This window comes from Nuphar pumila, chromosome 6 (assembly GCF_984573655.1).
Source record: "Nuphar pumila chromosome 6, dmNupPumi1.hap1.1, whole genome shotgun sequence".
Classification (NCBI taxonomy): domain Eukaryota; kingdom Viridiplantae; phylum Streptophyta; class Magnoliopsida; order Nymphaeales; family Nymphaeaceae; genus Nuphar; species Nuphar pumila.
The window spans coordinates 8375219-8392548 of NC_143254.1; the positions used below are offsets into that span (position 1 = coordinate 8375219).

Genomic DNA, 17330 nt, shown 5'->3' on the forward strand with positions numbered 1-17330 from the left:
CGACAACAGAGAGGGGGAGACCTGGAGCGAAGCTCGGGGGCCACTAGGTCGCCGGAACTCAGAGCGGAGGCGAAGAGGTGGCTGCAGGGAGGATCGTCGGTCGTCGGCGGCTGAGGACGCCGGTTGCGAGTCGCCGGCGACCGAAGGGGAGACAACACCTCCCGGCAGCAGCCACAGGGAGGAACAACAGGGAGGAGGAAGAGGTCGGCGGCGGGTCGCCAGTGCTCGGGGTCCCTGGCGCAGCCGCTAGCCAAGCAGGGAGGTCGGCAGCGAGGATCGTCGGCGAGGCGGCGGCGGCCGGACGGTGGCGAGAGCCGACGGGCGGCGGGAGGGAGAGGGCGGCGGGCGGGAGCAATACAGCGAAACAGGAAAAAGAGAAAGAGGGATGGGATTAGGGATTTATGCGACATTTAGCGACGGAAACATTCCGTCGCTAAATCAAAATACAAAAAACGCGACGGAATATATTCTGTCGCTACGCCGTCGCTAATTAGCGACGGATTAGAGACGACAGATTTCCCTCTCTAAATCCATCGCTAAAATGGTGTTCTTGTAATAAAGAGTAACGACAAAAAATTTAGTCGCTAATCCGTCGCTAAGTAGCGACAGATTAGCGATGAAATTTGTTTCCTCGCTAATCCGTCGTGAATTAGCGACAGATTCTATCTCTAGCTAATCTGTCGCTAATTAGCGACGGATTTGTTCCGTCGCTAATTTCCGTCGCTAATTAACAATTTTCTTGTAGTGTTTTCTAACCTAGTTGGACCAGACTGAACCTAGGCCTGGGTCTCTCTAACCAGTACTAAGCTCAACCTAGTGGGTCGAGCCTACTTTGACCTAAGCTAGGTTTAACCGTTCTTAACCAATATCCCTTGTTTCTCGCTCTTTTCATGAGCCAAATAAATAAAGGTGCACCTCACGAGTTGTCGCCACCTCTATCACTCTCTTTTCTTTCTCTATACTTGTTCTCAATCAAATCAACCTTATCGTGACCATAAATGATGAATATGTGCCGGCCATGACCTAGGAACGACCTTATGCTTAGCCTCATCTACGAATACAAGGTAGGTTTGTACGTTGATGACATCAGTAATAATATGCTAAAATTTATGTTATAGGGTCTTAGTCTTCGATTTACACCATCTATGCTACTGTGTGCTTTTGCGCCATTTGTCCACTCGTGTATCCTTGCAACTATGTTCCTATGTGTATGATATAGGGTCTTACTCCTTAGTTTATGCCACCTCGAGCAGGTGAAGTACTTGTAAGTGTTGTTGTGTCAGGGTAGGCTGCGCTGAAATTAGGCAAAGTACTCATAGGTGCCACTGTGCAAGAGTGGTGGTTATTATGCCTCTTCAAGTTGGTGCTCATAAAGGCTAATAATGCCTAGACAGTTCATGAAAAATGATCACATCATATGCAAGCATCTGTGATCCACCATTTTAAGAATAGTACTCATAAGTGTCATTGTGCCAGAGTTGGTCATCCACTCGAATTGGTGAAACTCTCAAGAAGGCCAAAGGTGCCAAGAGTAATGTCTGCATGCATATAAACAAACATAATGATGGTCCATGCCTACATGAGATAAAACTCATGCTTCATAATTGATTGAGTGGGGGTTGGGTTCATATTGCCCTTCTTGTGTGATGCATTGGTTGCATATGAGGCACTCGACATTCTTCTAATCAAGATTATGCCATCAAACCCCTTCAAGACTTACACTCATCATGAAGATGATGGTAGTACCACTCGAGTGACATATATTGTTATGGACCAAAGTGTTCAACAGTCTTCCGTCACTCGAAGGTTAGAAGGTCAGGCTATCCATTTATCCTAGGCGATAGACTTCAACTACAACAGTAAGATGCATCCGAAACAACCTAGCATAGGTTCTCTCAGCAAAATTTATCATCCCACTATGGGTAGAGTCATTTAGGTATCTAAACATGAAAATGCATAACATAAAAGATACCCAAATGTTGATTGTCGAAATTATTTTTCTCATTGTACAAGCTGTGATCTAGTTAAATATTGAAACAATGCATTAGTTATAGGTTCATTGATAAATGAATGAATGAATGTACGTTAGTGCCAATTATGCATCATCTTATATAAGGCATTTGTCTCAATATACTATTGGATTGAATAGGTGAAAGACCTAAATTGTGTTCGCATAGTTAATATGAGATTGAGGAGCACATGCTTCGGTGCAGGAGTACCTGTAAATGATACAATGCTAAGCTGCAAAGACTTGTGCTATGATCCGAAATTGATGTTTTCAATTACAATCCTTGAATGGCTAATTGTGTTTTAGCAAATTGTACTTGTTAGAACTCAAATGCTTTTCTACTAGTCAGGTACGGTACGAACCTCGTTATTGGAGAATTCAGGTAACTGACTTGTTATGCGAGGTACAAAGCAGAACAATGTCAAGATCTAAGGTTTCACCAAGCTGTGGCTTACGTAGACTCTACCAAGCATTACGATTTTGTAATAAATACTTGTAAATAAAATATTTTGGGTTTTTTAAGATTCGAGCATATTGTTGGATACATAACCATGATCAGCTAGACGTTTTCTAAACTCATGACCAACCATCGTCTTTCTGTTGTATTAAAAAAGAAGTCCGATATTTTAACTAGTATTGGTTCTGAAAAAATGGTGTTGACAAAAATTTCATAAAAGCATTTTTTGGAAGAGAAGTTGAAATTCATCATCTCCCCTTGGTCTACCTTCTCATTCCAAAATGAAGACCAGCAAACTTTTTTGAAGATAAAGGAGAACCAGATCATTTATTAGGCTTGCTTCTTGAGATGTAAAACTCAGAGTTATACAACCACTCACTCATGGGTGCTCTAGCCATGATAGAACAAAGTCAGTGAGATTCGATCCTGGCCCCTCAGCTTAAGACTACCAAACTGTAGATATATATATTTTTTGAATGAACTGCAGAGATTGATATAGACACCATGAAGTCCCATCACTGCTTCCAACATGGGTTTACAAACAACACTAGCAAGAAGTTTTTAAATAAGTATTGTCTAAAAATATATTCTTTATAATTTTAATGTATAAAAGTTAAGATAACTAGAATATATAAACCAGTCAAATATGTATACTTGTTCAACTTAACCCGAAACTGTCCGATCCATCGAACGGTTCCTGTGTAACCCTAACATAGCTTGGAATCGAGGCACAGGCCAAGCATAAAAAATTCATAACATATTTGTATATTTGTGCAAATGTTAAGAGGTTTGCAATATATTTGTAAAAATATCAGTCACAAATATATTGTGAAGTTTAAATTGATTTGAGAATCAATGATTTTGAATATGCAAAAAAAAAAAAAATTCTGTCATAAATTTTTTGAATATACAGTAAGTTATATCCAACCATTTCTTTTTTTCCCCAATGGATCTCACAGATAGGGACATTTCTGTCATAAAACAAAACTTCAGGGCTATTCCAGCAATTGAAGCTTCCCGTCAACGAAAGTTCTCTTCCGAATACATAGCAGCGAACGCTACTAAACACCGTCCCTCTTTTATTTTTGTTAAAAAAAGGAAGTTACAGAGAGCGAGAGAAGTGATCTGGCAAAGAAGGGGAGGGTGGAGAAGGAAGAAGACAGAGATAGCGAGAGAGATGATGCTGATCAACGCGGTCGTGGTGGCTAGGATGGTGACGAAGGTCGGGGGAGGGTTCGTGCTGGACGCGGAGGACGTGGCCTTCGGGTCCTTCTGGTGGTTCGTCGACGCCGGCGTCTCCTGCCTCCTGGTGCTCTTCGCCGGAATCATGTCCGGACTCACACTTGGGCTCATGTCCCTCGGCCTCGTCGATCTCGAGATCCTCGAGCGCAGCGGCACCTCCCTCGAGAAGAAGCAGGCTGGTGCGTCTCTGTCTCCTCTCCCGATCGTTCTCTCTTCTCTTTCTTCTCGCCGGTCTCTTCTTTCTTCCTTTTCTTTTTCATTGGATTTTGAGGTTTTCTTGAAGTCCGGGTTGTTTCATTTCGTCGATGTAGCTTAGGGTTTTGCACAATGTGGTTCGTAGTGTTTTCTTGTTGCTTGTTTATTGCTTTATAAGCGTGGGAATCGTGGTTTTTGCTTTTCAATTTTGGGAGCAATCAAGATTTAAGGTTTACCTTTTCTTTCCCGTTCGTGCATTGCATGCGCGTGTGCGTGCATGCGTGCATGTGCTGGATTGATGATGTCTTGCGCTCCTCATTTGCCGCAAGTTGGTTTTTCTTTGATGCTAACGGCGACGTTGACAACGATGATGATGATCATTCTTGTTGCTTGCATTTGACTTCGGAGAATAGATTTTTTTTTCTAGCTTTGTTTTTTTTCCCTGTGGTTTTTCTACTTTTTAGCTCACTCGTGGAAGCTTTGCCTTTATTTATCTTTGTTCTGGAAGGGAAATCTCTCTCTCTCTCTCTCTCTCTCTCTCTCTCTTCTAAATGCGTGTTTTCATGCATGATATATATTTGATACTCCATCGTAGCGTGTACATTTGATTTGTTGTGCGTGTAATTTTGGAATAACAAGAGAAAGGATATATATTTGATACAGTCGATTGTACCTATCGACTAAGCAAAACCTGCTTGTTTCCTTTTTTTGTATTTTTGGTAAATCTATGCTCAAAACTCCTTTTAGTAGCAATCAGCTTTTGGATCGCCAGAATCTGATGCGTGTAAAGGTTTTTCAGGCAATGCAAAAATCGATGGATGTAAATGAGCCAAATGTTTGTGACTAAAAAAAAAACCTGTTTCTCTGTCAAAAAAACACGATCCAAGGGTCGATTCCCACTAAATCAACCATGCAGAACGCATATACGAGGTTGGATTGAATCAAAACGACTTGTATCCTCATGAGATCCCAACTATATTGCAGGTACAATTGATTGTAGCAAATAAATCCCAATTATTATTATTATTATTATTATTATGTGGTGTTTCTGTGGTTGCCGCATTGAATGAATTGTTGTCGTGGATTTGGTTCTTTTAGTTTACGAACTGTTTTTTCTCTGCAGCTGCTATCCTTCCAGTTGTTCAGAAGCAGCACCACCTTCTCGTGACACTGCTTCTATGCAATGCATGTGCGATGGAGGTATTTCCTTTGCTGAACTTCAGAAAAAAGGACGCATGAGATGTTCATTAATTCATTTATTTAGTGATGCTCTGTTTTATATTCTGCCCATTGAAGACACAAAAACACAATTTAAGGACTTTTCCTTTGACTGATGCGAACCAAACGTGACGTTTGGTTGGTCCATATTGCTTTCTGCATATCTGCAAAAGCATGTCCTGCACTCCTAATACTTTCATACTTTGGAAATGGAGAACAGCCATGAAATGATCAAATGACCTGATGGTATTGATATGCCTACATCTTGTCCAAGTCCATGATTCTACCCTAGCCAAGAGAAGCTTATGATTCTAAACATCCTTCCCAAGCAATAGGATTGTAGATATCACCTAGTCATCTGCCAACAATGTTAGATTCCGTCAAAGATCATTGTGGGAGAATTCGTTTGGACAACAGATTGGTCTATCTTGAAGAGAGAAGGGGAAGAAACCGAGTAAAAAAGGAACTGATTAAGTTGGGTCCTTGTGCAGCTGCTTTGAGGTTCAATATCTGGGAGAGTAAAGTTCATGCCTATAAAGCGTCACCTTCACAAAGAATGTTGAATGCATCATGCTGTATGACCAAGCTTGCTTTTTAGATTTGGTTTTATTGGTGCTCCATATGATATAATACTCAAATCTTCACTTCCTAACTGCATTCCCTATGTATTCTAATTCCTCCTAAATTTGGAACTTCATGAGAATTGCCCTGTTCAATATCCCATAGCCTTATCCATTGAAATAGTTAATAAGATTCTCCCATATACCTTGCCATTTGTTGAAATGATGAATGCATTTTAGGCAAAGGATATAATGTTTATATTGTTTGGGCATTGTTGATTAATTTACAGAGAACAGATGTTACCACTCTGTGGGCAATATGAGCATATGAAATTTGGCCTAGAGAACAAAGAACAGAATCTCAAGAGAGAACATTCAGCGTTTACATTATTGGAATTTTTATATGTTATTTTTCTAATTAACAGCTACTGATAGCTTATCATGATTAATAGCTGATTTGAAATTTCTATATATTGCTTCTTTCAGGCTCTCCCAATTTATCTGGATAAGATTTTCCACCCATTTGTTGCAGTGGTTTTGTCTGTCACATTTGTTTTAGCTTTTGGGGAGGTAAGATGGCACATCCTATATACATAATCATGAGCGGCTATTATGATGCCTTTTTTTATTTTAATCATGTATAGCATATTGTTTATATAGCTTGCTCCTAATATCATGAGTGATTTTATGCATGTCATGTTCAACTTTTTGCAGATCATTCCACAGGCCATCTGTTCAAGATATGGACTTGCAGTGGGTGCAAATTTTGTTTGGCTTGTTCGTATTCTAATGATAATCTGCTATCCGATAGCTTATCCTATTGGGAAGGTGACTTCTTTGCTTAAAAAGTCAGTTTTGTTAGTTGACAGTTTTATAAATGATGTACTAGATGTAGATGGTGTACTAGACTGTGATTGGCTTTGAGGTGAATTATTAACCTTGCACACGTGATCAAAAGTCTATCCTTAGAGTTGTTATTTCAATAACTCTTAGAGAAGTGTTTGCTGATATATTATGCAAGCATTTTGACTGCTGGTTACTGTTTTAAGGAACCTCGAAGTTTATAATCAATATTACACAGAAATGTTCTCTGGTTTCGTCAAGCTGAGATAGACTTAGGGAAATTTTTATGCTATAATATTGATTTTAAAGAGAGATTTCATTCCTTTTCTTTCAACTTTTCTGTTATTGTAGATCCTCGATTTTGTGCTTGGGCATAATGAATCTGCACTTTTCAGGCGTGCTCAACTAAAGGCCCTTGTTTCTATCCACGGTAAAGAGGTATCTTTAACTCTAAATAAAACTGTTTTTTGTGTTAGTTATGCTCTGTGATGGCATGGCCAATGATCTTGTTGCTCTAGGCCTGAATTACTGATCCATGAGTTGAGATATTGTTTGTCGCAATCTGCCCCAGGCTGGTAAGGGTGGGGAGCTAACACATGATGAGACAACAATTATAAGTGGTGCGCTTGATCTGACTGAAAAGGTATAGATTACAAAAAGGTTTTGTTCAAGATAAGGTAGCACCCATTTGTTATTATGTTTTTTCACCCTAGTAACGTAGTATAATCGTGAACAGTGTGAAACCCCTGGCAATTGTATGATTTGTTTATTTAATGCCATGTGATAAAAGATTTGGTGTTCTTCTCTGTTTGATTTGCTTTCTTTGCTATATTATAGACATGTTAGGATAAATGTGGTCCATGCTTTCTAATGTAAGGCAGTTTTATTTATCTTTCTTAGACTACTTTTCCAAAGAATTTGGGGCTCATATTGCACTTAATAAAATATTATCTATTTTCTTCCTTCTAATGGCTAATGGATGTTGTGGGGGAAGTGTATGTTTTGATAATCTTTTCAAATATATAAAAGAAGCACCTGTCTTGATATTTCTCTGTAGTGCTGCTATGGCACAATTGAACTGATGGGATGTATATTTTGACATAATGCTGATGTTTTAAATATAGGCTTATTTTGAGTAGCATCAAGCAGGAATCTTAACTTGTCAGGTTACCTTTCTTTCCCTGTTAGAGCCAGTGGAAGGTTATTACTTATTATCAAATGTTTGAACAATGTACATTTTAAAAACGAAAATGAGTTATTTTTAGGTAGCCAAAACCGCTCTCCCAACAAGGGATCTAAATCAAATAAGAAACATAATTATCAATTTTTGGATTAAAATCTAAACCTTACTATAAAATAGAGTATCTTTTAGTGGAGGTATGAGGAAGGAGGGAGTTAAGACTTGAGTCCAATCTTTATTTCCTTAAAAAAGTATAAAAATATAGATCTCTCCCTCTCTAACTCTAATCTAGTAGAAAGAACTAAATGACATTATAACCGAAGAAGCTTTTCATGTTATTTTGATTTTTTTTATAAAGCAACCCTGCATCAAAGTGGGTGTTAGATGGGAACAGCATCCCGCTTGCAGGCCTGATTTAGACAAGAAAGTAAAACTATTTGTTTGATGCTCTCATAGAAGTTCTCTTGTATGCATGAATGAGTATACCGTTTAGAGTTTATGTTCTTATGTTCTTTAATTTGATTAAACAGACTGCTGAGGAGGCCATGACACCCATAGAATCAACATTTTCATTGGATGTTAACTCAAAGTTGGACTGGTGAATCTTTGCACCTTATGGACCACGTATCCATTTCCGAAGTTGTTTTGGTATTATTGTCAGCAATACCTTTTCATATTCATTTGAGTAACAGTATTCCATTTACATAGGTTGTAATGTTATGAGTCAAGATCTAGCTACTATTACATAAGTTCCTTCTTTGAGATCGTGTAGCATATTGGGAAGGAAATTCTGATCTTCCTCTAGATGATATGTTACTCATTGTTATTAAAGGTATAAGGCTCCAATGGTTATCTGATTTTCTGGTATCAGGGAAGCAATGGGGAAAATCCTTGCTAGAGGGCACAGTCGAGTTCCTGTGTATTCTGGAAATCCAAAAAACATTATTGGGCTTCTCTTGGTAGGTTGCGCTAAAAGAAGCCCTAAGCTGTTTTTGTAGTTGGTATCACTACTATCATTTTGCTGGCTTGTGTTTGCTGAATCCAGGCTAATCTCTGTTTGGGATAGGTGAAGAGTCTTCTAACAGTGCGTGCTGAGACAGAGACTGCTGTAAGTGCTGTCACCATCAGGAGAATTCCAAGGTTTGCAACAAAATTGACTGTTCCAATATTCATTTCTTGCAAAAATACATTTGGCTTGAGTTATAATTTTCGTTCTTCTTTAAACAGGGTACCAGGAGACATGCCTCTGTATGACATTCTGAATGAATTTCAGAAAGGAAGCAGCCACATGGCTGCTGTCGTGAAGACTAGAGTAAAGGCTAAAATTCCTCCAGCAAGTGCAGATAGTGAGAAATCTGAAGAGAACAAAGTTAGCAATGAAGACTCTTCCCTTATCTCTCCATTGCTGCGGAAGCAGGATGAGAATTCAGAACATGTTATTGATGTGGAGAGAGGAACAAATATTCAGGCCCTTGAAAATAAACCTTCTTCTTATCAGCTGGTCGATGGGGCAATCAATGTGGAGGCGCAATTTTCAGAGGATATTGAAGATGGAGAAGTCATTGGTATCATCACCCTGGAGGATGTGTTTGAAGAACTTTTGCAGGTAAATCTGACTGTTATGAGACACTTTTTTTTTTAAAGGCTGTTATGAGACACTTTGGTGGCCTTTACCTCCTTTAATTCCTGCAACCTGTAATACATTGCCTATTTGTACTGCTTTTGTTTCATTTCGCCCCTGTAACAAGCAAAACAATCCCTAACAGGATGTATGAATTTTCTTTCATGCCCAGTTAACCAACTTCTTGCTTTCTTCTTCAATGCAGGAGGAAATTGTCGATGAGACAGATGAATATGTCGATGTTCACAAAAGGTACGAGAAATCAATATGCCCTTCTATCAAATGATGCAACTTTCCAAGGTGAACGCTTTATGGGAGTTGACAGTATGGAGTTGCGAAAGCACATCTCTGCTTTGGAGGCTATTGAACCTGCAGACTCCTGAATCTTTAACCTGGAACTTGATGCATTTTCAGGATTCGTGTTGCAGCAGCAGCTGCTGTCTCATCTGTTGCTCGAGCCCCATCTTCTAGGAGGTTAACTGTGCAGAAGCCAGGAGTGCGTGATTCTCTTCTCTATCACATCATATCCTTTCAATGATACATCCAAACAAAGTAGCCTGAATAAGACTATCATCTTCTGGTTGATGAAGTTCTAATACGTGATCACCGCTAATAAGTTACATAGTTTAATTCTTTAGTTACAATCTTTCCTGACACATTATCTTCTTGCTTATTCTGCATCTTCTAGGTGCCCACTTGGAAAATGAAAGAACCTAGTCTTCTGAACACTTTTTTCTTCTGTAGTTTTTGCCTTTTTTCCCCCTTTTCGTTTCCTGGACATTCATGCTTTTGAGTATCCATTAGGAGTAAGCTACAAGGATTAGTCATTTGCACCTTCTATAATCTTTGTTTCTGGATCAGTGACTAAATTCTGGCTCCTTCTCCAGAGAATCCAAAATCGACAAGGTGCAGTTGCTAACTCTGTCTAAAAGAATACAGCTGATGAAGAACTGAATTCGGACTGAATTCGGCCTGGGCACAAAAAAGCTGATGATAAGGAAACACACGTACTCAAGAGAGCTTTGTCTGCCATCTTGTGTAATTTCTTGTAAAATGGTGGATGATGAAGGCGGTATGGGTCATCAAATAAGATGGGACGGTCGGATGCTTCAACCCACTTGTGAGTTGAATCTAAGTTAAGTTTTTTGTCCTTTTGATATGTATGTAGTTTTTCTTCGTAAGAAATGGTATCCCAGTTCATCTCTCTCTCTCTCTCTTGATTATTACTTGGTAAATTGTATAAAACAACAAGAAAACCTCGCCTTTGCTTTTTTGTTTTTCAGTTTTTTAACAAATCTTATAGGGTCCAGGTATGGTGATAAAAAATAAGACCTGATTAAGACCCAGTTTCGGACCCGGTCTGATTAATACATGGATCCAGATATAGTTTGTGAAATTTTATACCAGACCTGGGACCGACCTGAAAATTTTCAATGTAAAAAAGATAATAAATATTATTTTACGGGGTCTGATTCATTTAGTTCTTATTGGGTCTGGGTATGGTTTCTTTTATAGAGAACTTGATTAGACCTGGATCTGGACCTGATATCATACCCGAAAATCAGGTTCAAGTCTGGTTTCATTTCGGTCCAAACCAAACCCTATCCGTTGACATCTTAGTTTGGATGCCAAAAACCTACTTTTGGCAAACCAGGTTTTATTTGAAAATCTAGTTTATGAAAAATCTGCTCTTGGCAAATTTTCACAACCCAAAACTGGGTTTATCGTGTGTAGAGGGATCATTGCCCTCTTCTCACACACTCAAATAGACCTATTTTTGGGCATTTTATGGGATCGCACGTGTAGGGATGCAAATAGTTCGCACTTCTAATCCCAAAATACATTGTAGAGTCGAATGTGACAGCCAAAATTTGCAAAATCTCCTTCCTGAATTTGGCTCATTTGCAACCCTATACGCTGGCTGTTTTGTGGTTGGCGACCAGCTGAAAAATGGTTGGCATGGTACCGCTCAAGGCTGGTGGTACCATGCTGGCCATTTTCCTGCCGGAAATGACCGAAACTTTTTACATTTTTTTTTGTAAGGTTTTGGCCACGTCTGGCCATCTATCGGCTGGACTGGCACGGGCCGTGCCAGCCAGTGTCAGGCCAGCCATTTCTGGTAGGTAGATGATCATAAAATGGCCAAACGTTTTTCTCTTTTTGTTTCTTGCTTTTATTTCAGTGCTTGGCCATTTTCTGGCCATCTACCAGCCAAAAAATGGCCGGGTGCTACCGGCTGGTATGACTATCAGTCTGGCCACTTTTGGGCTAGCAGATGACCGAAAAGTAGTTAGGCAATTTTTTTGCTTTTATTTTAATACCTTGTCATTTTTCAGCCACCTATCAACTCGAACAGAGGCGGAACCAAGAATCTAAACTGGGTAGGCACAAATACACAGTAAAAAAAATTTAAAACCTTAAATTCTAACAACATGATCATAGATATGATAATTGAAAAAAATATATAAAACCTTTAAAATTCTAACCAAAATCAAACATGCATTCATGAAATTGTGCTTAATGTTGATAAAAAAAGACAAAAGTGCCTAATTGAATACTCATGGTTAGGGGTGGCAAAACCTGACACGACCCGCCAACCCGACTCTTAGGCGGGTTCGGGTTTGGAAAAAAACGAACCCGTTTAATAAACGGGTTGACCCGCCTAACCCGTTTATTAAACGGGTTGGGTTCATGTTAGGGGTATGCCAACCTGCCAACCTGGCTGACCCGTTTAGTAAACGGGTTAGGTGGGTGGGTCAACCCGCCAACCCGACCCGCCAACCTGTCAACCCGACCCACAAACATGAGAACCCGTTTACCCGACCCAACCCATTTATTAAATGGGTTGGCGGGTCATGTCGGGTTACCCGTTTATTAAATGGGCCGGGTTCGTGTTTGCCACAGCCGACTCGTTTAATAAACGGGCCGGGTTCGGGTTGAGGTATGCTAACCCGCCAACCCGTCGGGTCGACCCGCCAACCCGACACGATTGGCACCCCTACTCATGGCATTTAAAAACAAACAAAAAACTTAAATTCTAACAAAAATCAATGATTTGGGGGCTTGATAAGCAATTACCAAAATCAAGCTTTCATTAATGGAATGTTGCTTAATTATATACAAAAAGAAAAATAACACAAGAAAAGCCAAAAATTGTAATTAAACAGTTGCATCATTTTGAACAAATGCAAACCAATACTCTAATCTCTAAAAAAACATGGATTTACCTTCGTTGAAAAAAAAATACTAATATTCTAACTAAAATCAAGCACACATTAGATGCCTAATGCTAATTAAAAAACATACAAAAAAACTTAAAGCTCTAATTAAATATTTATGCCATTTAAAAATAAAAATCTTATGCATTATGCTAAAAAAACAAATAAAATCCCTAAAATCAAAACATTCATGCTATTATCATATAGATCCTAAGAAAAAGAATACAAAAAAAACTTAAACCCTTAATTAAACATTTATGTTATTTGAAAAAGTTCAAATCAATACCTTAATTTCTAAAACAATCATAAATTATGCTAACTGAAAAAAAAAATACTTGTCTAACAAAAATCAAAAGAATATATATACAGGGGCGAAGCCACATTCTGGGTAGGCTGGGCACGTGTCCACCCTGGTCCAGAAAAAAAACTCCAAGGGGTATTGGGGTCGGGTGGGCACCACTCATGCCCAACCCCCGAGCCAAGTGGCGAGTACATACCCACCTCTCTCTCTCTCTCTATATATATATATATATATTCCTTTGATTTTTGTTAGACAAGTAGTTTTTTTTGGTTAACATAATTTATGATTCTTTTAGAAATTAATGTATTTTTTTGAACTTTTTTACATGACATAAATGTTTAATTAAAGGTTTAAGTTTCTTTTGTGTGTTCTTTTTCTTAGAATTTATCTGATAATTGCAAGAATATTTTGATTTTAGGGGTTTTATTTGCTTTTTTTAGCATAATGTATGATAGAGTTTTATTTTAAATAGCATAAATGTTTAATTAGAGTTTGAAGTTTTTTTTTGTATATTTTTTAATTAGCAATAGGCATTTAATGTGTGCTTGATTTTAGTTAGAATATTAGTATTTTTTCTCAATGAAAGTAAATCCATGATTTTTTAGAGATTAGGGTATTGGTTTGTATTTTTCTAAATGAAGCAAATGTTTAATTACAATTTTTGAGTTATTTTTATTTTTTTTCTTTTTGTATATCATTAAGCAAGATTCCATTAATGAATGCTTGATTTTGGTTAATTACTTAACAAGCCCTCAAATCTTTGATTTTTGTTAGAATTTACATTTTTATTTGGTTTTAAAATGTCACGAATATTTAATTAAGCACTTTTGTCTTTTTTTTATCAACATTAAACATGATTCCATGAATGCATGTTTGATTTTGGTTTTTGTTTTAGGAGTTTTATATTTGTTTTCAATTAACATATTTATAAATCATGTTGTTAGAATTTAGGGTTTTAAATTTTTTACTATGCATGTCCACCCTAGTTTAGATTTCTAGCTCTGCCCATATATATATATATATATATATATATATATATATATATAGAGAGAGAGAGAGAGAGAGAGAGAGAGAGAGAGAGAGAGAGAGAGAGAGAGAGGTGCGCATGTACTCGCCACTCTGCTTGGGGGTTGAGTACAAGTAGTGGCCACCTGCAGTCCAGGTCACCCTGACCCGGAGCACTGCCCACCTGCAGTCCAGGTCATGGTGGGTACTGCCCATCTACCGTCTAGGTCAGGGTGGGCATGACCCACCCTACCCCATTACCCCTTGGGTTTTTTTTCTGGATCTGGGTGGGCACGCACCCACCCTACCCAGAACATGGCTCCTCCCCTGAGCCTTGAAAAGGGCCAAGCTGGAATTGGCTGGCATGGTGGTGCTAGCCGGTGCCACCCAACCAGAAAATGGTTGATATTTTTTTATTTATTGCAAACCAGATTTTAGAAAACTTGGTTTTGCCCCATCATCCAAATGAGGCTTAAATGTTTAAAACTCGACAAGAAGCAAGTTTTTAACTAAGATGCTGTCAACAAAAGTTTTTGAAAGGGTAAAAAACAATAAGAGTCGGCTTCTCATTTTCGAAACATTGGTGCAGTGTGCCACTTTTTTTTCCCTCTGAATACATGAATACATGAACCTGCTGACCGCATTGTTCATCTATTTTTCGATGTACATCTGCCATCAATGATCGAGAAACAAGTAAATACTACACCTAGTGAAGGCAATGACTCTCACCATTTTCTTGTGAACAATTGCTCGTGAGCAGAATCAATGTCCTAATTTATTCAAATGTCTATAGATTTTGTTAAAAAGTTAAGCAAGGCCAAACAAAAGAACCAATGGGCAGAGATTTAGTTTACTTGTGGTGATGCATTGATTCCAGCCTCAACTTACGAATCCCATGTGCCCAAAAGCAAAGCAAAGTCCTGGATCTCTAGTTCGAGTTGTGTATGCATATGATTTAGACCAAGGACCAAAGGATCCGAGAAACTCTAGGGATGTGATTATTGGTGGATGCATTTGATGTTGATAGCAATTGTGATGATAATGATGCCCATCATTATGAATATTACTGTGATGGTGTTGATCTACGGTTACGATGGCGTGGGGAGGAAAAATAGGTTAATGATTTTAGCGATGATAAAGGTAAAATTAATGATGATGATTGTTGTAGTCTTTAACTAGTAAAAAAATGTTATTTATTTGTAAATAAGCCAGCTTGAGCTCAGCTTGTCTAACTCGTGCTCACAGTGAGCTCAGGCTCGGCTCGCCACAAAAAATGAACGAAGCTTGAACACCCTCAGTTGGGTTTATTGGGCTTGTTTACTAGCCCTAGCTACACAAGACCCCCAAAGTACACTAATCTTTTGCTTTTATAGAGCTTACATAAGCTTTTTATTAGCATAGCTTGACATTTTTTCAAAAAAAAAAAGGCAAAAAATGAGGCATAGTATTTACCCAGCCAGTACAAAACATAAATATTGGCTATAATTTGTTTTTTATATTATTTAAGTATCAATTTTTGCTTTGCCAAAATTGGTTTTTTATTTTAACTATTTAATCATTTTTGCTAAAAACACGAGAAAGTGAAAATTTTGAATATATCACGAGAATTTGGCTGCTGATATTTACCCCAAAAAAGCGTTGTCACTACGTCTATGGGCATTGATATGATGTTTGGTGTCACTTGGAATCCCAAAATTAGAATGACGGTCCTTTTCCAACTTAGAAGCTATGTTCAAAATAGTTCAAAAGCTGATTTCCAGAAAATTCTCACAACCATTTTCAAGGTTCTAAATTCTCACCTAATAAATGGCTGAGAAAATCAAATCCTGGACTTGAAAAAAAACAACCGCCAAGGATGGTTGATAGACTTGGGAGCCTTAAACAAGATGACATTGAAAATCCAATAGCTTTAAATACCCTGCGGGCAAGGGGTAAGCCCACAGAGTTAATATAATTAGATGTAGTTCATGGTAGGTCCGAATCCAATTCTGAATTTAGCACCAAGTGCAAATCCAAATCTGAATTAGATCTCATGTGGTACAGTCCAATCCAGATTGAATTTCGTGTGTCTGTATTGAATCTGGTAAAGAAAAGGTTGAAATTTGAAAATATGGGTTTTACATGTGCAAAAGTTCAAATTAATCGGATTCATTCTGGATCTATATCGGGATCCAACATATAATATTGTTCTACTCCAGCTCATAATGCAAGAAACGTCAAATCATACAGGTCCAAATACCTTTTGAGTACTTGTTCAAAATTTAATTTAACATCGATATATCAGAAAATAAAGTGTTGGATTCGAATCTGATATCTAACCTAACCCGATCCATATGCATCCCTACCTTAATAGCTAAGTTACCAACACGGATTTTCCGATTTAGAAAAGTAAAAAATATGATTGTATGACTTTACTACCCTCTATTTATATTGTTTCCAACCGTGGGCGTGTAAGGTTGAAATTCAATTGTTCATGGTCAATTATGTCATTTTGAAAATAGTGAAGGTGTTATCGTCGAGACCTCCTCTGTATTAAATAAACAAATAAAATATTAAGAAAGAAAAACAAATTGACTTGAGTCCGAATCGGGTGCAATTACATGGCACAAAATTTGTGCATTAAGTATATGATGGCCCTCCATCAGGCCTTGAGCCCCACACATCTTTTTTTTTTCATATATTACCTTTTAACCTTAGGGGTATAAACGTCATGATTGCACAATGAAGATAGCGTAATTGGATCTGAAGTTGGATTTCGGACTCGATGATACTAGTACCAACTAGCTTCAGTGCAACTTTAACGTTACAAATGGATCAGACTTTCAACTTGTGTCTGATCTGTATCTGACTCACATTGTTTAATCTGCGTAGCATATATCCCAATCTGAATAAGCTTAGAGTCCAGTCTGGTGTTAGGTATTGGGTCTAACCCAAACTGTTTTTTACCGAAAAAAAAAACAATTGTTTTCACTGATTTTTCCACATATCCAGTCCACACCTGGTTCAGAATCAGATCTGGGGCCGTGAGGATATCAGACTTTTTTGCAAAAATTCGGATACAGTATCGGGTCAAGAACAACCCAACCATACGTGTTTCCAACCCCATGCGGCTCACAAGATCCGGCAAGTCTGCACAGCTAACTAATCTTTGATCTATCAGTGTCAATGGTTTGGATCTGCGCATAAATAATGCTGATCCGAATACTATTCTGGTAGATCCGAAGAATATGTTGATCGTGTTTGATATATGAACTTTGTCAGACAGCCAATTCCATCCCAAATGTTTTTCATGTAAAGCAAAGCCTTATATCTGAGACTCCTATTAAATTATACGGTTCAAGAACGGGTCGGAACCCGACCCGTTGACAGTATCGATAATGACCAAAATACCCTTATCCGTATTTGTTGTATCTCGGGCGTATTTTGTTTCTTCTAAATGCTGCATATTTGTAGGGATTTTACTTTTCCGTTCTCTCCTTTCC

At 38.2% G+C, this 17330-nt stretch overlaps 1 protein-coding gene across 1 annotated transcript; it reads left to right on the forward strand.

The window, feature by feature from the left end:
* Positions 1-3642: 3642 nt before the first annotated feature.
* Positions 3643-10436, forward strand: LOC149833828 (DUF21 domain-containing protein At4g14240-like). Its single transcript, XM_090009876.1, has 13 exons — positions 3643-3886; positions 5026-5102; positions 6167-6250; positions 6395-6508; positions 6875-6961; positions 7095-7166; positions 8234-8301; positions 8575-8662; positions 8770-8843; positions 8931-9309; positions 9530-9576; positions 9739-9820; positions 10212-10436. The coding sequence occupies exons 1-13, from the start codon at positions 3643-3645 to the stop codon at positions 10251-10253; spliced, it is 1458 nt and encodes a 485-aa protein (XP_089866002.1). The 3' UTR covers positions 10254-10436.
* Positions 10437-17330: the final 6894 nt, after the last annotated feature.

Bases quoted from the DNA above. Each gene is read 5' to 3' on its own strand.
- LOC149833828 (XM_090009876.1), top strand. From the start codon at position 3,643: ATGATGCTGATCAACGCGGTCGTGGTGGCTAGGATGGTGACGAAGGTC. The intron at 3,887-5,025 runs GTGCGTCTCTGT...TTTTCTCTGCAG, and splicing joins CCTCGAGAAGAAGCAGGCTG to CTGCTATCCTTCCAGTTGTT. The intron at 6,962-7,094 runs GTATCTTTAACT...AATCTGCCCCAG, and splicing joins TTTCTATCCACGGTAAAGAG to GCTGGTAAGGGTGGGGAGCT.